Below are 24,091 nucleotides of genomic sequence, written 5' to 3'. Positions count from 1 at the left end.
TAAGTTAAATTGTAAGCAAAAAAATATATTTTTTTGTAAGCAAAAAATGGACTTTAGAAAAATATTATTGTGCAAAATAAGTTTTCTTACAAAACAGTGGTCTGCGCCGGACAGTTTGTAGCCATAGTCTGTTAGAGCAAGCCGAACAGCTTGAACACGGAACTGCTAGTGTTGCCAGATTGGGGGTTTTAAGTGCATTTTAGCGGATTTGAACATGTTTTGGGCTGGAAAACGTCAGCAGTATCTGGCAACACTATAGCTCTTCTTCATGACGACAACCGGAAGTGTACCAACACGATGGGGCGTGTAGCGCCACGTGTGGCTCGGGTGCACAATGCACCTTGCACAATAGCCCGATTTCACTTGTGCATGTAGGATTGGATTTCTCTGGCACCCCTGCTGGGACCCTTTGCTCGATTACCAACAGCAGCTCGATTTGGACGTGCATGTAAACGTAGTCACTGATGTCACTGTTTGCGCTGCTTAACGACATCACCTGACGTCCACCCACTTTCGCTAACTCCACCCAATGTGTCCACCCACTTCCAGCCAGCATGGTTCAGCGCGGTTGTAGTCGAAATGCAACTCCAACAGCCCCGCTCAGCTCAACTCAGCCCAACTCAGCATGGCACGGCTCAGCCGCGTTTGTAGTGGAAAAGCGGCATTATATTAGTGAAAAAGGCAGTTTTTGACTATTTGGAGGGGTTATTAACTTCAGAGGGTACATACAGGGGGGTTAGCATTTTTCAGTTGGCCAAATATTGGTATTTCCATACTTCGATAGATCATCTCCATATTTCGGAGGGGGTAGAAAATTTTTTTTTTGGTCTAACACCCCCCCCACACACACACTTGAAGTTTGCAAAACGCGACAACTTTGACTGGAACTGTGTTCTTTGGTCAGATGTAACAAAAATAACTGAGCTTTTTGGCAATAAACGCTCAAGGTGTGTTTGGTGTAAAAAGCAGGATGGCTATAATGAAAAGAACCCGATCCCAACTGTAAAATATGGTGGAAGTTCTGTGATGTTTTGAGGCTGTTTTTCCTCCAAGGGCCTGGAAACCTTGTTAGGGTACATGGCATCATCAACTTCATGAAATACATTTTAAATCAAAATCTGGCTGCTTCTGGCAGGAAACTAAAACTGAGTCGTCATTGGCTCTTCCAGCAGGACAATAATCTGAAGCGTATGTCCAAATCAACATAAAAATGGTTCACTGAGCACAGACTCAAGCTCCTGCCCTGGCCATCTCAGTCCCCTGACCTGAACCCCAGTGAAAACCAGTGGGGTGAAGCTGAAAAGGAGAGAGCACTAGTGAGGGCCGAGGACCCTGGATGATCTGGAGAGATTGTGTAAAGAGGAACGGTCTCAGATGCCCTGCTCTGTATCTCCAACCTTATAAAATGCTATAGGAGAGACTCGGTGCTGTTTTACTGGCAAAGGGAGGGTGTATAAAGTATTAAATGCAGGGGAGCCAATAATAGTGGCACGTTTTTGTTAAAAATAATTATTTCTTGATGAGGGATTTGTTTTTCTCTGGATAAATTTACTTCAATTAAAGGTTGGATTTTTCTCATTTTTTTCAGTGTGACATGAAGCTACTTTACTTACTAATCTTAATAACAGGTGCCAATAATCATGGAGGACACTATGTACGTGTATTCTGCTTTAAATTTTGTTAAAATATTTCAGATTGTTGTCCTTTTGCCGGACATCCATGTTTCTTTCTTATTTATTTATTTATTATTTTTGGGTTAATATTTTCAGACACAAACTGTAAGACATAATTTTTATTATTTTTTTCTCTCATGTTTTGGATGTTCTGATTTTTTTTTAAACACTTTTCCTTTTGCAGGACCCCCCCCCCCCATTTTCATCATTTTAGTATTCACAGTTAGGACAGAATATATTTTTGTTATATTAAACATTTTTCTCATATTTTTGATGCTCTCTTTTTCTCTTATGTTCTGCAATTAAATTTTAACATTTTGGCAATATGGTAAAATTAATTACGAATCATCCAGTGTAAAATAAAACATTTTTTTCTTATACACTTTTTTCTTATGTTTTGGATTGGGGCGGCACGGTGGTGCAGTGGTTAGCGCTGTCGCTTTACAGTAAAAAGGTCCTGGGTTCAAGCCCAGCGGCCGGCAAGGGCCTTTCTGTGCAGAGTTTGCATGTTCTCCCCGTGGGTTTCCTCTGGGTGCTCCGGTTTCCCCCACAGTCCAAAGACATGCAGGTTAGGTTAACTGGTGACTCTAAATTGACCGTAGGTGTGAATGTGAGTGTGAATGGTTGTCTGTGTCTATGTGTCAGCCCTGTGATGACCTGGTGACTTGTCCAGGGTGTACCCCGCCTCTCGCCCGTAGTCAGCTGGGATAGGCTCCAGCTTGCCTGCGACCCTGTAGAACAGGATAAGCATCTACAGATAATGGATGTTTTGGATTGTTATCTGTTGCAGGATAGCCACATTTTTTTTTTAGATTTTTTAAGCATAAATTGGAAAAATTGATTTCATGCAAACCTTTGTACTCATATGTGCTACAAGATCTTATCAGAAAACTAACTACTGACTCTTTAACAGGCATTTCTATATTTAAACTTCATGGCTAAATACTGTAATCACTCTCTGATCTGCTCACTTCTTTATAACACATAACAAAAACATGAAACTTGTATATACGATTTTACTGCAGAGGATGACTCATGACCTTTTACCACCTCCACTACATCACAGCTTGGGTCGATACTGCCGATATGCTTCGGGTGAGCTGGGTTTGTGCTCCCGCTGAAGATCAGTGCTGGAAGTAAATACAGATGATTACATATATGTTGTTGACGAGGCTTTTAATATTTACACATTCTGTGTAAACCAATACAAAGCAAAGGACAGTAAAGGAGTGGGTTAGGGCCACGTGTGCCTCCTAAAAGCCATAGGCGAGAGCTCTAAATGCAAGAAATGGTCATTATTATAAATATCTCAATACTCAGAACTGTTTAATTACATATGTATAGTTTTCAAAGGGTTAGAGCTATAACATTTGGAAAATGAAGACTAAAAGAAGATAAAAGAGCACAGTGTGAAGATCTGAAGCTCATCTCGAATACTCACTATGCTGGTTCATAAGCATACGTGTCGAGATACGACTCGTGTAGAAGCGGTCGAGGAAATACTGGACATTCTGATTGGTCACTGGATCCACGCCAAAAGCCTCCTTGTACTCCAGCACTCCCTGCGCCATCGTGGGCACGACATTATTGTGTCTATTCCTCACGTTGATCAGTGTCTCTGTGAACCTGGTTGAGCAAGTAATCTGTTAAGGCACTAGTAGAGCAGAATCACAGCGTGTCACTCACAGGGTGCTTTCACATGAACCCTCATGCATTCTTCTGTTTGTGCAGGCAAGACTACAGCAAGCACACTCAAGTGAAATCGTCTGAAAGAGGTAGGCTCAATCCGGTTCAGAGTGAACTCGTATTTCGAATGCAATGAGGAAGTGATTCTACTCTGAACGGCTCAGTTGCTGAAAGTAACCCTACATGCTGTGGATTTTGGGTTGCGGCATTTTTGTAAATGAAGGCAGGCTAAACTGAGCCAGAAGGCATAAACTGAACCAAAGGACAGAGTTATAGAAGTGTGGAAACTTGGATGAATAAACAAAAGAGAAAACAAATGCTGGATATGATACACAAAACATTTTAAACTAGTTATTTAGATCTAATAATTTATTTAGCAGAAAACCTGTGTTCGTAATAGTAAACGAACCATAGGTATTGATTTAACTCTGCGATTCAGAAAGCAAACAGACGCAGAGGTGTGAAAGCACTCACAGAGTCCGAACACCATTTAGTATAAATACGCAGGTGATTTTCTTTTTTTTTTTAAAGATATTTTTTGGGCTTTTTTCACCTTTATTGGATAGGACAGTGTAGAGACAGGAAATGAACGGGAGAGAGAGACGGGAAGGGCTCGGGAAATGACCTCGGGTCGGAATCGAACCCGGGTCCCCGGATTTATGGTATGGCGCCTTATCCACCTTAGCCACGATGCCCCCAACGCAGGTGGTTTTCTATAATCACGTGCACTGATTGGTCGAGAAATTCGGACTATTTCTCGATAATCACTTCGAGCGACTCAGAAAAATGGCGGTCAATCGCTTTGTCACTGTAAGTGAGGAAGAATTACAAACCATGAAAGAAAATGCTGTTTCTAAAAGCACTAAAGGTGCTACAAAGTTTGGTCTAAAACTATTCAAATCCACAATTCAGGTGGAATTGTGATTTATTTTATCTACTTTAAAACAAAGTATTTTATGTGACTCGGCGTAGATAAGTGACAAGTCTGCGCCACGCCGTTATTACATTTGCATGCTGCTTTTGAAGATTGAAATAAATTATTTTTTTTAAATATGATTTTTTTTATAATCCCGTGTATTTATACCAAAACAATTGAATATCAGTGAATAATAACTTCGACTCGGTTATTATTTACCGATATTCACTTTGCCTTCGGCAAACAATTGTTAATTAGAAAACACACAAACTCACTTCTGCAAAACATTTTTATCTTCAGGATCTTTTTCCAGGAAGTCCACAAGCTCCATCAGACTCTGTGTATACCTGGTTTAAAAAGAATATCAGATTAGTGAGAGCGCACTGAATACTGAAAGGAAATAAAGTATACATATTACACTGATGTGTGTCATTTAAAAGCATTCAAAATTTTCAGTCATCTTCAGTAAGCATTTTATCCTCGTCAAGGTGGTGGTGGATCCGGAGACTATCCAAGGTGTGAGACAGGAATACACCCTGGGCACCATGCACAAACATTCGTACACACATATGCAATTTAGAGCCATCAATCGACCTACTGACATGCTTTTTGGGAGGTGTGAGGAAACTGGAGAACCTGGAGCAAACCCACATGAACATGGGAAGAACATTTAAAACTCCACACAAACAGTAACCAAAGCTCAGGATCAAACATCGTGGGACCACAATTGAAATAAGTGTATTTTACACTTTTTTTGTGTAATCCTTGGTTTAGTTTTGTGTTTTTCAGTTGTGGTGTATATGTGCAGGGGTTAAATTGGGCCGGGGCTGTCCGGGGCTGAGCCCCGGCACATAAGCTCGGAGCGGATGGCATATGATCACGCACACATCAAAAGCAACAAACCCTTTTCACGATTTTCAGTTCTGAATAATTAAATATCGTTTTATTAATCAATAAACCCATGACTTTTATGAGATAGATCATAGTTTTCCTGATAACAAGACGACCTGTCAAAGCTATTTAGAACAGAACTTGCGATCAGAGATTCTGGTTTCTGGAACACTGCGTGGGTTGCCAATTCCGCTTTTTATAAGCGACTTTGGGGTTTCTTTTTTTGTGAGCTCGCTTTAAAAAAAAATCAGAAGTCGTGGTTTGCGGGTTTTTGGGCTTGTGTTTCAGCGTTGTGACTTGTTTATAATTTTCTCCGTACACCGTCTCCCCTTTTACCTGCATATGATCCAATCATTATCATATTTTTTATTATTAAAAACAAAATATCAAATAATACTGAAGAGGGGAAAAATAATACTGATTTAAATATGTTGTGTTTTTAGACAGTATGTGTTTAGCAAAACACATATTGTCTAAAAATAAAAACACAACATATTTAGATCATTATTATTTTTTCCCCTCTTCAGTATTATTTGATATTTTGTTTTTAATAATAAAAAATATGATAATGATTATGTTCACTGTATTGTTAATATTATTAGTGTTTTATTATTTATTGTTAATATTTAATTTAATGTTAATTTATTATTATTTATTGTTAATATTTTTAGTGTATTATTAGTGTAATTATTATTGTTATTATTATGTATTCAATTATTTATTTGGCATGTGGTGCTTTTTGTATTGTCTAGAACATACATAAGATGAGCATATTATAGCAGCAAAATAGAAGCACAATCATTTGAATGCAGCAAAAGTTTTGCTGCATTCAAATGATTGTGCTTCTATTTTGCTGCTATAATATGCTCATCTTATGTATGTTCTAGACAATACAAAAAGCACCACATGCCAAATAAATAATTGAATACATAATGATAACAATAATAATAATAAATGCTTCCAATGTTATAGTGTTGTTTGTATTTGGTTGCATTCACTGCATGAATATATTTGATTGACAATTTGACTGACAGTGTTTTGGCATATTTAACATTTATCCTCCAAAATAAATCAACTGTTTTGGTTTAAGATTGTGCAAGCCTTCAAATTTTCTCACTGAACATTTCTCCTTCACATTTTTCACCTGTAGGCATGTGACAAGATTTAACATGATATTGCTCAACCTACCTCTGTAAAGTCAGCTAACAACTTATTAAAATGCACCAGAATTCAGCAAATAACATGTATGATAATAAAAAACTTCTGGGGGAGGACCCCCAGACCCCCCACTAATCATTTCCTTCAAACCAATGTACAACAACCTGTACAATCTGTTACATTGGCCAACCAATCTACATTCAAACTGCCATAATGTGTAGGGGGGCACTACAAGACACACATAGGCCTACAACACACAGATAAGGTGTATATCTCTGTGCAATATGATATGGTTATCAAATTAGAGGGTTATTTTCCAAAAAGTATATTGGGGCAGGGCGGCGGGGGCAGGGGCGGGTACGAGGCAGAGCCCCCCCACATAACCAATCCCAATTTAACCCCTGTATATGTGTATGGTATAGCTCATTTGCATGTCCTTTTACCTCAATAAATTCAATCAACAAATCAATCAATCAATCAATCAATCAATCAATCAATCAATCAATCAATCAATCAATCAATCAAGTTAACTGGATTTATGAATATACAGTGCATGAACAGGAAAATTAAAAATAACCCCACACCCTCCTGCTGTAACAAATAACTAGCTGGCTAGTTAACTACTACTAAACTCTCTCACATTCAGTATAGGGCAATTTCAGTATATACATCGGTGCTTGAAAGTTTGTGAACCCTTTAGAATTTTCTATATTTCTGCATAAATAGGACCTAAAACATCATCAGATTTTCACACAAGTCCTAAAAGTAGATAAAGAGAACCCAGTTAAACAAATAAGACAAAAATATTATACTTGGTCATTTATTTATTGAGGAAAATGATCCAATATTACATATCTGTGAGTGGCAAAAGTATGTGAACCTCTAGGATTAGCAGTTAATTTGAAGGTGACATTAGAGTCAGGTGTTTTCAATCAGTGGGATGACAATCAGGTGTGAGTGGGCACCGTTTTATTTAAAGAACAGGGATCTATCAAAGTCTGATCTTCACAACACATGTTTGTGGAAGTGTATCATGGTACAAAAAAAAAAAGGAGGTTTCTGAGGACCTCAGAATAAGCGTTGTTGATGCTCATCAGGCTGGAAAAGGTTACAAAACCATCTCTAAAGAGTTTGGACTCCACCAATCCACAGTCAGACAGATTGTGTACAAATGGAGGAAATTCAAGACCATTGTTACCCTCCCCAGGACTGGTCAACCAACAAAGATCACTCCAAGAGCAAGGCGTGTAATAGTTGGCGAGGTCACAAAGGACCTCAGGGTAACTTCTAAGCAACTGAAGGCCTCTCTCACATTGGCTAATGTTAATGTTCATGAGTCCACCATCAGGAGAACACTGAACAACAATGGTGTGCATGGCAGGGTTGCAAGGAGAAAGCCACTGCTCTCCAAAAAGAACATTGCTGCTCGTCTGCAGTTTGCTAAAGATCACGTGGGCAAGCCAGAAGGCTACTGGAAAAATGTTTTGTGGACGGATGAGACCAAAATATAACTTTTTGGTTTAAATGAGAAGCGTTATGTTTGGAGAAAGGAAAACACTGCATTCCAGCATAAGAAACTTATCCCATCTGTGAAACATGGTGGTGGTAGTATCATGGTTTGGGCCTGTTTTGCTGCATCTGGGCCAGGACGGCTTGCCATCATTGATGGAACAATGAATTCAGAATTATACCAGCAAATTCTAAAGGAAAATGTCAGGACATCTGTCCATGAACTGAATCTCAAGAGAAGGTTGGTCATGCAGCAAGACAACGACCCTAAGCACATAAGTCGTTCTACCAAAGAATGGTTAAAGAAGAATAAAGTTAAATGTTTTGGAATGGCCAAGTCAAAGTCCTGACCTTAATCCAATCGAAATGTTGTGGAAGGACCTGAAGCGAGCAGTCCATGTGAGGAAACCCACCAACATCCCAGAGTTGAAGCTGTTCTGTATGGAGGAATGGGCTAAAATTCCTCCAAGCCAGTGTGCAGGACTGATCAACAGTTACCGGAAACGTTTAGTTGCAGTTATTGCTTCACAAGGTGGTCACACCAGACACTGAAAGCAAAGGTTCACATACTTTTGCCACTCACAGATATGTCATATTGGATCATTTTTCTCAATAAATAAATGACCAAGTATAATATTTTTGTCTCATTTGTTTAACTGGGTTCTCTTTATCTACTTTTAGGACTTGTGTGAAAATCTGATGATGTTTTAGGTCATATTTATGCAGAAATACAGAAAATTCTAAAAGGTTCACAAACTTTCAAGCACCACTGTAGTTCTGTCAGGCTATACCCATCCATCCATTATCTGTAGCCGCTTATCCTGTCCTACAGGGTCATAGGTGAACTGGAGCCTATCCCAGCTGACTATGGGCGAAAGGCGGGGTACACCCTGGACAAGTCGCCAGGTTATCGCAGGGCTGACACAAACCACCATTCACACTCAGATTTACACCTATGGTCAATTTAGAGCCACCAGTTAACCTAACCTGCATGTCTTTGGACTGTGGGGGAAACCGGAGCACCCGGAGGAAACCCACACGGACACGGGGAGAACATGCAAATTCCGCACAGAAAGGCCCTCGCCGGCCACTGGGCTCGAACCAAGAACCTTCTTGCTGTAAGGCGACAGTGCTAACCACTACACCACCGTGCCGCCCAGGCTATACCATAACTTACAGTTTTGTTCATTACTCTCATTAGCCAAGTTTAATTTATTAGCCATTTGCCAATTAGCTCATTAGCCAAGTTTAGCCTGTTTAACATTCAGGTTGAATAGCTAAATGTTTCTCGGTACCATGGTGCACATTAGATGTGAAAGATTTTGATCCATAGTTTTTATTTTTTGTGTGTGGCTTCAAAAATGAGCTTATATGGTAGGAATGCCTATCCAGAAGAACAACACAACTCCTGTTAAATTGAGAAAACTGTGTGTGGCAGCGGGGGCGTGGTCAAGCGCCAGTCTGTGACAGGAGGGCGGAGTCAGGGAAGGTGAGTGGCAGAATCACTACACCTGATGGTAATTAACCTGTGTTTTGTGTGTTTTCCCAGTAACCGCGCCCTATTTAAGGAGGCAGAGGGAGAGCAGAGGAGAGCTCATCCCGGGACAAGAACACAGTGTGTGTGTGTATGTGTGTGTGACGCTATCAGATTAAGAACTGGCGAGTAAACTGAAAAGTCTGGGAATAAAAAGCCTTTTTTCCATCTGAAGCGTTGTCCTGCCGTCCTCTGTGCTCCACCCACACTTCAAAGAGCGCCACAGTGGTGTCGAAACCCGGGAAAGGTGGAGCACCAACCTTGCAGCCCCATGGAATCCTCCCCGTTCGCGGACCTGGTCCACGCCCTCGCCACAGCTCAGCAAAGCCAGCACCAGGCGCTCGTCACGCTCCGAAAGGAGCAAGAGCGGCGCTTCGAAGCCCTGGTGCTGGCCCAGCAGGAAGATCGCGAGGCATTCCGGCATCTCCTCGCGTCGGCGGGGTCCACCAGCGCCCCGGCCGCGGGCCCGTCTCCCCTCACCGTGATCAAGATGGGCCCACAGGACGACCCCGAGGCGTTTCTCACCTTGTTCGAGCAGGTCGCCGAAGCCTCGGGGTGGCCGATGGAGCAGCGCGCGGCGTGCCTCCTCCCCCTTCTGACGGGAGAGGCGCAGCTGGCCGCACTACAGCTCCCCGCCGACCGCCGGCTGGCCTACGCGGACCTTCACCGGGCCATCCTCCAGCGCGTGGGGCGCATGCCAGAACAACAGCACCAGCGCTTCCACGCGCTGCGGTTGGAGGAAGTTGGCCGGCCGTTCGTGTTCGGCCAGCAGCTCCGGGACGCCTGCTGGCGGTGGCTGAGGGCCGACGATCGCGACGCTGAGGGAATCATCGATCAGGTGGCGCTGGAGCAATTCATCGCACGCTTACCAGCCGGAACCGCGGAGTGGGTCCAATGCCACCGCCCGGCATCGCTGGATCAGGCAGTAGGACTGGCGGAGGATCATTTGGCGGCTGTTCCGGCGGCAGGACGGCCGACGACGTCTTCTCTTCTCTCCTCTTCTCTCTCTCTTTCTCCCCTCCCTTCTGTGTCCCGTCCTCGCCCCATTCCCCCACCACGGAGGCGGGGGCCGGCTCCACTCCAGCCGGCCCGTCGCACCCGTGGTGCCCTCCCGTTTCTCCCTTCTGTGTCTGTCTCTCCCCCCCTCAGGTGAGTGAGCCCCAGAGCACAGGTGCAGAGGGAAGGCCCGGGCCAGTTTGCTGGCGCTGCGGGGAGCCGGGCCACCTGCAACAACAGTGCGGAGCAATGGAGGTGGGCACGGTGGTACAGATCCCCGATGCGCCAGAAGCTGCCCTCGATCGGGCCGGAGCTTATCGCATACCGGTGAGTGTCCAAGGGGCTACATATCAGGCGTCGGTGGATTCTGGTTGCAATCAGACCTCGATCCGCCAAAGCCTGGTGCAAGACGAGGCATTGGAGGGAGCACAGGGGGTGAAGGTGTTGTGTGTGCACGGGGATGTTCACAGCTACCCTTTGGTGTCGGTCCACATATATTTCAGAGGGGAAAAATCCATAGTGAAGGCGGCGGTTAATCCTCGCCCTACCCACTCTTTAATTTTGGGGACTGATTGGCCGGGATTTCGGGGTTTAATGACGCGCCTAGTAAAGAGTGGGTCCTGCCATTTGACAGGGGGAGGTCCCGGTGTCGCTTTGGCTGGAGCTGCTGTCGCAGAGCCGTCTACGTCATCTCCGTGACAGAGTGCGAGACGAGACTCTGCGACATGCGTTTGACCAAGTGAGAGTAATCGATGGTCAAACGCTCCAGCCGAACGCCACCCCGTCCTTCCCCTATTTTTCTATTATGAAGGATAGATTATACCGAGTGACGCAGGACAGTCAGACGAAAGAGCGAGTCACACAGCTATTAATTCCAAAGAGCTGCCGGGAATTGGTATTTCAGGAGGCTCACTTTAATCCCATGGCTGGACACCTAGGGCAGGATAAGACACTAGCCCGGATAATGGCCCGATTCTATTGGCCGGGGATTCGCGGCGACGTCCGTAAGTGGTGTACGGCGTGCCACAAATGCCAGTTAGTAAATCCAGCGGCCATTCCAAAAGCGCCTTTGCGCCCCCTACCATTAATCGAGACCCCGTTCGAAAGAATTGGGATGGATCTCGTCAGGCCATTAGATCGGTCAACACGAGGGTACCGCTTTATATTGGTTCTGGTGGACTATGCAACGCGATACCTGGAAGCGGTGCCTCTTCGCAATATCTCAGCACGCAGTATTGCAGAGGCCCTCTTCCACGTCATCTCCCGGGTTGGAATCCCGAAAGAGATTCTGACTGACCAAGGCACCTCGTTTATGTCACGAACACTGAGCGAACTGTATGGGTTATTGGGTATTAAGCCGATCCGCACCAGCGTTTATCACCCACAAACGGACGGTTTAGTTGAACGGTTCAATCGCACCCTCAAGAATATAATTAAAAAATTCGTAAGTGAGGACGAACGTAACTGGGATAAATGGCTCGAACCCTTGTTATTTGCAGTGCGAGAGGTCCCCCAAGCCTCCATGGGGTTCTCCCCGTTTGAATTATTATACGGGCGTGAGCCGCGCGGCATCTTAGATGTGCTGCGGGAAAATTGGGAGGAGGGACCTTCACAGAGTAAAAACGAAATTCAGTACGTTATGGACCTGCGCGCAAAACTCCACACGCTCACCCACCTAACTCAGGAGAATTTGCGGCAGGCCCAGGAACGGCAAGCCCGCCTGTACAACAAGGGCACACGCCTTAGAGAGTTCACTTCGGGAGATAAGGTACTCGTACTGTTGCCCACGTCAAGCTCCAAATTAATCGCCAAGTGGCAAGGACCCTTTGAGGTCACACGGCGAGTCGGGGACGTCGACTATGAGGTAAGGCGAACGGACAGGGAGGGGGCGCTACAGATCTACCACCTCAATCTGCTTAAACTCTGGAACGAGGAGGTCCCCGTGGCGTTGGTGTCGGTAGTTCCGGAGAAGGCGGAGCTGGGGCCGGAGGTTCAAAAAGGGACATTGGCATCACGTACCTCTCCGGTCCCCTGTGGAGACCACCTCTCCCCAACCCAACTCACAGAGGTTGCCCAGTTGCAGGCCGAGTTTTCGGATGTGTTCTCGCCCCTGCCCGGTCGCACTAACCTCATAGAACACCACATAGAGACGCCCCCGGGGGTGGTAGTGCGTAGCCGCCCTTACAGGCTACCCGAACACAAAAAAAAGGTGGTTCGGGAAGAACTTCAGGCCATGCTCGAAATGGGCATCGTCGAGGAGTCCCACAGTGACTGGAGCAGCCCGGTGGTCTTGGTACCCAAGGCCGACGGGTCGGTCCGGTTCTGTGTGGACTATAGAAAAGTCAACGCGGTGTCTAAATTCGACGCGTACCCAATGCCTCGTATTGATGAGCTGCTCGATCAACTAGGCACGGCTCACTTTTACTCGACACTGGATTTGACGAAGGGATATTGGCAGATCCCCTTGACTCCATTATCCCGGGAGAAAACGGCCTTTTCCACACCGTTCGGCTTACACCAATTCGTCACACTTCCGTTTGGGCTGTTTGGGGCGCCTGCTACGTTTCAGCGGCTGATGGACAGGGTCCTCCGGCCCCACGCCACCTATGCGGCCGCATATCTAGACGATATTATCATTTATGGTAATGACTGGCAGCGGCATCTGCAACACCTGAGGGCCGTCCTTAGGTCGCTGAGGCGGGCGGGTCTCACTGCCAACCCGAAGAAGTGTGCGATTGGGCGGGTGGAAGTACGGTATCTGGGCTTCCACTTGGGCAACGGGCAGGTGCGTCCCCAAATTAATAAGACAGCAGCGATTGCGGCCTGCCCGAGGCCCAAGACCAAAAAGGAGGTGAGACAGTTCCTGGGGCTGGCTGGCTACTATCGTAGGTTTATACCTAATTATTCGGACATCACCAGCCCGCTGACTGACCTCACTAAAAAGGGGGCGCCAGATCCGGTCCAGTGGACGGAGCAGTGCCAGCGGGCTTTCTCTGAGGTAAAGGCTGCACTGTGTGGGGGGGCCACTTTTACACTCCCCTGACTTCTCTCTCCCTTTTATGTTGCAGACGGATGCGTCGGACAGAGGGCTGGGGGCCGTTTTGTCCCAGCAGGTGGAGGATCGCCCCGTCCTGTACATTGGTAGGAAGCTGTCGGTGCGTGAGGGGCGCTACAGCACTATTGAAAAGGAATGCCTGGCGATCAAGTGGGCGGTCCTCGCCCTCCGTTACTACCTGCTGGGGCGCCCTTTCACCCTCTGTTCGGACCACGCGCCCCTCCAGTGGCTCCACCGCATGAAAGATGCCAACGCGCGGATCACCCGTTGGTATCTGGCACTCCAACCCTTCAATTTCAAGGTGGTCCACAGGCCGGGGGCGCAGATGGTCGTGGGGGGCGCAGATGGTCGTGGCGGACTTCCTCTCCCGTCGGGGGGGGGGGGGGGGGGGGGGGGAGTCAGCTGCGGGCCGGACGGGCGCCCGGCCTGAGTCGGGCGGTGGGGGTATGTGGCAGCAGGGGCATGGTCAAGTGCCGGTCTGTGACAGGAGGGAAGGTGAGTGGCAGAATCACTACACCTGACGGTAATTAACCTGTGTTTTGTGTGTTTTCCCAGTAACCGCGCCCTATTTAAGGAGGCAGAGGGAGAGCAGAGGAGAGCTCATCCCGGGACAAGAACACAGTGTGTGTGTATGTGTGTGTGACGCTACCAGATTAAGAACTGGCGAGTAAACTGAAAAGTCTGGGAATAAAAAGCCTTTTTTCCATCTGAAGCGTTGTCCTGCCGTCCTCTGTGCTCCACCCACACTTCAAAGAGCGCTACACTATGTTAATAAAACTCTGTTAATACATTTGAGTTTTGGTCAAATGTATGCAATCAGAGTCAAACCTTTACACTTTTATGCACAAGTGAAAGAACAGCTAAATGTACAACCAAGTTCCAAACAAGTTGGGTCACTGTGTAAAACATAAATAAAAACAGAATGCAATGATTTACAAATCCTTTTCGATCTATATTCAGTTGAATACAACACAAAAACAAGATATTTAATGTTCAAACTGATAAACTTTATTGTTTTTTGAATTTAGTGCCTGCAACGTTTTCAAAAACGCTGGGAGAAGGGCAACAAAAGGCTGGGAAAGTTGTGGATGATCATGCAATGGAATTTTGGGAGTAATGATTCAGTGAAACAGACAAAAACCAAACCAGTTAGGACAAACATCACGCTCTCTTTACCAAACCACCACATCCACTATGCCAACCACCACTAAGCATTGCTCTTTCGGAGCTGCTGAGAACTCTAAATCGTCTTTTACTTAACACTTTACTTAACTCAAGCCGTCTAAACCACAAGGATGTACTGCACCAAAGTAAAGACTCTCATTTTCATCTTTGCCTCAAAAATAAACAGATCGTTCATTTCCAACATTTTTTCCTGATTTATACTTGTATTCTGGGTTAAATAATGGTTTGGGGGGAGCCAATCCCCGTGCGGCATGCTTTCATCTTCATTTTAATGTCTGAATGTAAGTGAAGCTTACATGAACAGAGAGTTACATTTATGGTAGGAACTATTTAGCAGCTATTCCACGAAATCGAGTCGTACAGTGGTGCTTGAAAGTTTGTGAACTCTTTAGAAATTTCTATATTTCTGCATAAATATGACCTAAAACAGCATCAGATTTTCACACAAGTCGTAAAAGTAGATAAAGAGAACCCAGTTAAACAAATGAGACAAAAATATTATACTTAGTCATTTATTTATTGAGGAAAATGATTCCATATTACATATCTGTGAGTGGCAAAAGTATGTGAACCTCTAGGATTAGCAGTTAATTTGAAGGTGAAATTAGAGTCAGGTGTTTTCAATCAATGGGATGACAATCAGGTATGAGTGGGCACCCTGTTTTAATTCAAGAACAGGGATCTATCAAAGTCTGATCTTCACAACACGTTTGTGGAAGTGTATCATGGCACGAACAAAGGAGATTTCTGAGGACCTCAGAAAAAGCGTTGTTGATGCTCATCAGGCTAGAAAAGGTTACAAAACCATCTCTAAAGAGTTTGGACTCCACCAATCCACAGTCAGACAGATTGTGTACAAGTGGAGGAAATTCAAGATCATTATTACCCTCCCCAGGAGTGGTCGACCAACAAAGATCACTCCAAAAGCAAGGCGTGTAATAGTTGGAGAGGTCACAAAGGACTCCAGGGTAACTTCTAAGAAACCGAAGGCCTCTTTCACTTTGGCTAATGTTAAATGTTCATGAGTCCACCATCAGGAGAACACTGAACAACAATGGTGTGCATGGCAGGGTTGCAAGGAGAAAGCAACTGCTCTCCAAAAAGAACATTGCTGCTGGTCTGCAGTTTGCTAAAGATCACGTGGACAAACCAGAAGGCTATTGGAAAAATGTTTTGTGGACGAATGAGACCAAAATAGAACTTTTTGGTTAAAATGAGAAGCGTTATGTTTGGAGAAAGGAAAAAACTGCATTCCAGCATAAGAACCTTATCCCATCTGTGAAACATGGTGGTGGTAATATCATGGTTTGGGTCTGTTTTGCTGCATCTGGGCCAGGACGGCTTGCCATCATTGATGGAACAATGAATTCTGAATTATACCAGCAAATTCTAAAGGAAAATGTCAGGACATCTGTCCATGAACTGAATCAAGAGAAGGTGGGTCATGCAGCAAGACAACGACCCTAAGCACACAAGTCGTTCTACCAAAGAATGGTTAAAGAAGAATAAAGTTTATGTTTTGGAATGGCCAAGTCAAAGTCCTGACCTTAATCCAATCGAAATGTTGGTGAATGGCCTGAAGCAAGCAGTTTATGCAAGGAAACCCACCACATCCCAGAGTTGAAGCTGTTCTGTATGGAGGAATGGGCTAAAATTCCTCCAAGCCAGTGTGCAGGACTGATCAACAGTTACCGGAAACGTTTAGTTGCAGTTATTGCTGCACAAGAGGGTCACACCAGATACTGAAAGCAAAGGTTCACATACTTTTTCCACTCACAGATATGTAATATTGGATCATTTTCCTCAATAAATAAATGACCAAGTATAATATTTTTGTCTCATTTGTTTAACTGGGTTCTCTTTATCTACTTTTAGGACTTGTGTGAAAATCTGATGATGTTTTAGGTCATATTTATGCAGAAATATAGAAAATTCTAAAGGGTTCACAAACTTTCAAGCACCACTGTACATGAGCTGATAGCTGACGAGGCGTGTAGCACCGAGGTGGCTATAAGCCATGTACGATGAGATTGAGTGGAATAACTGTTTTATTCTATCCACATTCACTGAATTTTGAGAAACAGAGCATTTTTATTTCGATTTTTTTTGCAAATTTGATAAACAAACACTTTATACAAAACATCAGACAAAATAATTTCCACTTAGAATGTAAACAAACCAGCGAAATGACAGAAGCAATTTGTGAAAAATGCTATAATAATAATAATTCTTGAAAAATAGAAAAAGATATGTTCGTTCCATCAAATACTTTAATTTCATATTTTGTTGCTTTTTTTGTATTTTTGGGGGTTTTGTTTTCGAGTACAGTTTTTATTTCGTCCTCGGTTGGTTCAGTAACACGTTCCGCCATTTTCTTCTTCTTTAGGGTTTTTTGCAAACCTTTTGGCAAACTTCTTTAGTTTTTGGCAAACTAACTTAAAGGTGCATTACCGCCACTGACTGGGCTGGAGCGTGGAACAGGAAATATTGCAGTGGGAAAAACTATATTATTTCTGTTTCTTTTAAATACTCGATAATTTTTGGTGTTTTGTTTTCAAGTAGAGTTTTTATTTCATCCTCGGTTCAGCAACATGCGCCACCATTTTGTTTTTCTCTACTCCAATGGTGGCTGGTAGTCTTTCAAACAGGGGAGGCTGGTCGGTTACGATATTTCCAGATTTTAAAAGAAAAAACATCAATTTTGCCCATACTCTTGCCTCTGATCTGGCTGATTGTTGGCAGCGTCACAAACTGTGAAATAACAGGTTCTTTTGGCCCATTAGCCTACTGTCCAATATACATGATGGTGGTGTTGGGGGGGGGGGTATATTTTAACATTTTATATTTTAAAATTGTGGCATGTTGTTTAAAAATTGATCATTATTGAAAGCAGCTCTTTGTCAGGAACCTCAGCAGTAGAGCTGGGTGCCACACATTTCATTCAATGACACTTTCCCTATATTTTACTTATTTTGACTGAGAAATGTTTTATTGACAATTTTGATAACCCTTCACTTTTAATCCAGGTCTGTAGTGTGAAATGTTCTCGGCTGTGTTTTTGTTTAAAAATGTTTTCCAAATTGTAGCTGTGTTTAATTCATATCCAGAAAAATATATATTCCAATATAATATACTCAGCATAAACATTTTAAATAGATTCTATATTTTTGGTCCATCCATGACATATTACTAAAGTAGCCTATTTACTGTTGTTGATGTGGGTCACTTGCTGTTAGCCAATTCACTTTCTCGTACCAGGAGAGCTGAAAGGAACGAGTATTATTCCCTACCTTTTTCACCAAGTCAATTTGAGGCGTTGGTCTCCCCTGCTCTTTAATTTTAATTTTTTCCTCGAAAGGAAGACTGGCAAATGGCTTCGCCAAAATTAAATCAGCAATGCTTGGCATCCGTGCGCAGCTTTCTTGCTAGCTGACTAGCCCCCTCAAGTTCAAGTAGAAACCGTATGTAATGAATGAAATCGAAATGTAAGCTGATCTCTTACAATACACCGTATGCGAATCCGTATGGGACTGAACTGAAATTCACCGCTGCCTGTCTATAGTTGAAACGAGCTGTCAATCAAAGAAAATATCCGGCCGCTTTCACCAATCACCAGTCTCCTCGCGGAAACTGCCATGTCCCTTGCATGTGAGGCTCGGAGTCCGTAGGCGGGGATTTTCGCAGTATTTGTCCAATAACCGTCTTGCATTTTGAGATTGAAAAGCGCAGAGCTCCCAAATGCCATTGAAGTCCACTGAGGCTGGGAGTCCGTGAGACTCCGTGGGCGGGCGTTTTCGCAGTATTTGTCCAATAATCGTCTTGCATTTTGAGATTGAAAAGCGCAGAGCTCCCAAATGCCATTGAAGTGCACTGAGGCTGGGCTGCATCGCGCTGTCACGAGGGGGAAAAACTCACGCACACATTAAAGTTATAAGGGAATGATTTCGCACTGTAGTTGGGTTGAGCACATATATTTCTATGACTCTGGATCTGAAATAGCAAATGTTATAAGGTCGGCTATACTGTAACATAAGCCTAGCGCAATTCATCCTACACGATGTTCATCATTTTTAGAGGAGGCTGAGCCTCCCTCGTCTTAGAGCAATCGCCCGTGCTCTACTCACAGTATATGAGCTGATAGCCTAGGAGTAGAGGAGCCAATCAGAGCGTATGATTGCTCATATCCAGTAAATGTGGATAGAATAAATGAGGATATCTCACCTATTAATCAGGATTGTGAAACAGAAGTATATCAGAGAGAGATAGATGATGTGGAGAAGTCCACACTCATGAAAACTATTAGAAAAAAATCATTAGGGATTCAGTCCTGAGCTTGAGTTACTGTCTGTGCAGAGAATCACATCTTCATTCCACGTCTTTGCAGATTTCTTCCAGTTTCCTCCCACCTCCCATAATCATGCTGGTATGTGGACTGTGTATGGTAAATCTCGTCCAGGTGTGTGGGAGTGTGTTAATATGTGTGTATTGTGTCTCATAATGACCTGCTATGTATTCCCACTTTGTACATAGTATTCTCAGGATACACTCCACTTTTTCCAAGTTTTTAGAAAAGAAACAAGTAGAACTCTGTCAAAGACATTAGCAGGGATGCCTCCATCAGCATCTAGTCCACCAAGTGTAGTTCTTCTAATTACTTAACTGTATGCCAGAAACAATCCTTACAATATAGGCTACTTCCAACAGAAAGGAAGCTATTAAAGAAAAAAAAAAAACCAGTTCAGACTTTTGACCTTGCTGTGACCCTGAGCCTGTTTGGATCAATACCAAAATCTGTTCATCTGCTGGTTCCAGTAATAATTCCATATAAATCCTACAAACCTTCAATCACTCGTTCTTGAGATATTGCACTTATGACAATCTCGGTCAGATGGCTGACCCAAAACATCTTGTAGCCAGGTATATAAACAAAAGATTCACTTTAAACACCTCTATAATGGAAGCTTTGACAGTTGCTAGCCTTTGTTGTAGGAAACTTCCCAAACACCATGTCCTTACAGCATGTGTAGCAATGAGAAACAATGATAACAACAATACAGACTACAGAACTCAATGACCCTACCTCTAAATGCTGTGAGAGACATTAACATTAACAGAGAGGAGGCAATGCTCTTTAAAATCCTGTAACAATGCTCCGAAGTGACGCAACAGAAAAGTACTCATCTGGAGAAGTTCAAATCCTCACATGCCACAGCCATTGGAGTCCGAGACAGCAAAACTACCCATTCGGTCAACAACAATGGTGTCCATGGCAGGGTTGCAAGAAGAAAGCCACTGCTCTCCAAAAAGAACATTGCTACTGGTCTGCAGTTTGCTAAAGATCACATGGACAAGCCAGAAGGCTATTGGAAAAATGTTTTGTGGACGAATGAGACCAAAATAGAACTTTTTAGTTTAAATGAGAAGCGTTATGTTTGGAGAAAGGAAAACACTGCATTCCAGCATAAGAACCTTATCCCATCTGTGAAACATGGTGGTGGTAGTATCATGGTTTGGGCCTGTTTTGCTGCATCTGGGCCAGGATGGCTTGCCATCATTGATGGAACAATGAATTCTGAATTATATCAGCGAATTCTAAAGGAAAATGTCAGGACATCTGTCCATGAACTGAATCTCAAGAGAAGGTGGGTCATGCAGCAAGACAACGACCCTAAGCACACAAGTCGTTTTACCAAAGAATGGTTAAAGAAGAATAAAGTTAATGTTTTGGAATGGCCAAGTCAAAGTCCTGACCTTAATCCAATCGAAATGTTGTGGAAGGACCTGAAGCGAGCAGTTCATGTGAGGAAACCCACCAACATCCCAGAGCTGAAGCTGTTCTGTACGGAGGAATGGGCTAAAATTCCTCCAAGCCGGTGTGCAGGACTGATCAACAGTTACTGGAAACATTTAATTGCAGTTATTCCTGCACAAGGGGGTCACACCAGATACTGAAAGCAAAGGTTCACATACTTTTGCCACTCACAGATATGTAATATTGGCTCATTTTCATCAATAAATAAATGAGCAAGTATAATATTTTTGTCTCATTTGTTTAACTGGGTTCTCTTTATCTACTTTTAGGACTTCAGAGATGCCTACCCCAAATTTTGAATTTCAGTATTCTTGAAAACATTTTTCAGTATTTTGGAATGACTTTCAGTAACATTAATTTATGCGCATTTTCATTATAAAGAGGTATATATACCAATATGTTTAACAATTAAATTATTAAAAAGTACTGTTTTGTGTGAATTGAATAAACAAAACACGAGCAGCCATCTCAATTGAATTTCCACTCAACAAATTTCTAGAGCATACAATATATCACATTTTTATAAATACAACAGTGTTCCCTGTTCGCAGACATTACGGTTGACTACCAATCATTGGTATTGAATGGAACTACTCAAAAGTATTATATTATATTGCCTGACAAAATGTTCTACCTGTTAACGGATTCTAATAAAATTAAAAAAAATTCTTATTTCATGCCAAAGAGAGTCCGACATTGTTATCTTAATATCCCAATATATAAATACTTCAGCATAATGCTTCAGAAGAGACATTGAATAAAATGACATTTATAATTGTATTTAAAACAGTGGAATGATCAATTTTTTGCCACAATCCCAACAGCACTAATCATAAAATTCTGTTTTTGATCATACTACATGTACATTTGTACTTGCAACACTGAAAAGACTTTGAATTAAAAGAAGTACAGCCAGTGTTTGATATTTCAGTGAATAAAAATCATACATGTAAAAAGAAACTGAATAAGTTTAACTCACATTTCATGGCACTAACTGGCAAGTTCAACTCCAAGCACAGGTCAACCATCACCGCTTCAGCACGTGTCACGTTCCGTGTCTTTTCATCCACAGATTTCGTAAAAAACTGCTGGATACCCCCAGATTTACTTTCCGCCTGACTCGCCATTTCAGCATACTCCACATGGTTTTTGTAGTTGACATGCCGCCTGCAGTCATCGCGACCACCATGTTAATGTCAGTTCTACACAGTTTGCAGTGCGCGTATCCATTGCCCTTTTGACTGGGTGTAATGCACGGCCATTCTACCGTATATCGTGGGAGGAACACCTGAGACCTGTGCTTCACTTGTCCCGATACTGAGCGTTTCATTTCCACTATTGAGAAGCAGCACCATGCGTGTGTGATGCCGAGCGAAAATAGCGCGAACAAATGTGCGGTATCTGCGCATGTCACACACAGCATGTGTGGTTGTCATAAAAATAAATGGCCGTGAATCGCGCATGGACTGAAAAAGTCACTTGGACATTTAAAAACAACTCACTGGAATTTTTTAAGACTTTATAATAATTCCGTACAGAATAACACTGTTTGCCGTAACATCGTATTTACGTAACTTTTCCGTACAAAATACGGCCAATCCGTACTAGTAGGCATCTCTGGGACTTTGTGTGAAAATCTGATGATGTTTTAGGTCATATTTATGCAGAAGTATAGAAAATTCTAAAGGGTTCACAAACTTTCAAGCACGACTGTACCTAAGAACACCCTTACCTTAAGCCTCGGTCACAACCGGCCGTACGTGCTCCTACGGCCGGTCTACGTGCAAGAAACGCACGGAGGGCACGCGTGAAATGCACAGAGGGCGTGCGTGTGGCGTGCTGATTTTCAAGCCGTAGACTGGCCGCAGAGGTTCCTTGTCATGTCAAACTCACTCTACGGGCGCTTACATTTTTTTCAGGTTGCAAGACAAACTTACGGCCAACGTGCGTCTTTCTCCACGAACAAAAAAAAAAAAACGCAGCGATTTGGGAAACGCCAAAAATCGCACGGCCAAAAAATCGTACGTCCGGTTGTGACCTAGGCTTTAGATAAAATCAGTGCCCTTTCACAGCTTATTGCTTTATTAGCTTGTAAATAATAATAAGAATGCATGAAACAATTAATACGTTTTGCAAAGGAAAATGGATTGGCATGAGTACAACATAATAATAATAATAATATTCAATGATTTCACCAACTTTGTAAACATATGCCAATATATCCTAGGGCCAGTTCCCACAGGCTAAGCTTAATCTAAATGAATCTAAGTTTAAAATCAAAAACTACATATGTGGTGACTCCTGGTTCATAAAATCCCAATGCATAATTTTCACAGTTCCAAGAGAAGCAAGAAGGAATTTTATTTATCCCACATACATTCAAGCACAGTGAAATGTTTCCTCTGCATTTAACCCATTTGAAGCAGTGAACACATCCACACCCAGAGCAGTGGGCAGCTATGCTACAGCGCCTAGGGAGCAGTTGAGGGTTAGGGGCTTTGCTCAAGGGCACTTCGGCCCAACCTTCAGACCAAGGCTGCCCCATGTTAACCTAACCTAACTTTGAACTGTGGGGAAAACTGGAGCACCTGGAGAAAACCTGCACAGATGCAGGGAGAACATGCAAACTCCACGTAGAAAGGCCCCCGTTGGCCGCTGGGCTCGAACTCCGAACCCTCTTGCTGTGAGGTGACAGTGCTAAGCACTACACCACCTGTTTCAGAAAAAAAGGCTGGTCAGGTATGTGTCCACACCATATCTGACCTCGTTAAAATCTCATCTCATTATCTCTAGCCACTTTATCCTGTCCTACAGGGTCGCAGGCAAGCTGGAGCCTATCCCAGCTGACTACGGGTGAAAGGCGGGGTACACCCTGGACAAGTCGCCAGGTCATCACAGGGCTGACACATAGACACAGACAACCATTCACACTCACACCTACGGTCAATTTAGAGTCACCAGTTAACCTAACCTGCATGTCTTTGGACTGTGGGGGAAACTGGAGCGCCCGGAGGAAACCCACGCGGACACGGGGAGAACATGCAAACTCCGCACAGAAAGGCCCTTGCCGGCCACGGGGCTCAAACCCGGACCTTCTTGCTGTGAGGCGACAGCACTAACCACTACACCACCGCGCCGCCCCCTCGTTAAAATAAAGCAGAGAAAAAAAAATGCACAACAGATGAATCTTTATCTCTAGCAGCCCCTTCAGTGTGATATAAAAACACTCACCCTGGTGAACCCAGGTTCAAAATTTAAGCAGCTCAGTAATAAATTAAGAGATATATTACGTTCATTATGTCTTCTTCTTAAATCAAAATAATTAGTTTTTCTTTTGTTTCAGACATGTAAAAGCTTTTTACCTTTACCTGACATGTTTCGACGGTGTAACTTCCGTCTTCATCAGAGGGTCACCGGGACAACCCAAAAACAGGAAAGTAAAGCAGTAGTGACTCTACCGTATGTCAGAGGAGTTACAGAACAAATCCAAAGAGCCATGAAAAAACACAACATACAAACACCCGTGAAACCACACACCAAACTACGACAGCTACTAGTTCACCCTAAGGACAAAATCGACCAACACAGTAAATGTAATGTCATATATGAAATACCATGCCTGTCATGCAACAAAACCTACATTGGGGAGACAGGAAGGAGTTTTAGCATACGAAAA

The 24,091-nt window shown here is 43.5% G+C and overlaps 1 protein-coding gene across 1 annotated transcript in view; it reads right to left on the bottom strand.

Moving 5' to 3' along the window:
- Positions 1 to 24,091, bottom strand: part of pdk4 (pyruvate dehydrogenase kinase, isozyme 4) — a 77,891-nt gene that overhangs the window by 17,413 nt on the left and 36,387 nt on the right. The window contains exons 3-5 of the mRNA XM_060942747.1: positions 4,551 to 4,622; positions 3,115 to 3,299; positions 2,714 to 2,803 (exon numbers count right to left, since the gene is read on the bottom strand). Of these exons, the coding sequence (XP_060798730.1) occupies positions 2,714 to 2,803; positions 3,115 to 3,299; positions 4,551 to 4,622 (347 nt within the window). The remainder of the gene's footprint in view (positions 1 to 2,713; positions 2,804 to 3,114; positions 3,300 to 4,550; positions 4,623 to 24,091) is intronic.

This window comes from Neoarius graeffei, chromosome 16, assembly GCF_027579695.1.
Source record: "Neoarius graeffei isolate fNeoGra1 chromosome 16, fNeoGra1.pri, whole genome shotgun sequence".
Taxonomy (NCBI): Eukaryota; Metazoa; Chordata; class Actinopteri; order Siluriformes; family Ariidae; genus Neoarius; species Neoarius graeffei.
Note: the sequence above shows the minus strand (reverse complement) of the source record. Positions and strands in the feature narration are given on the sequence as shown.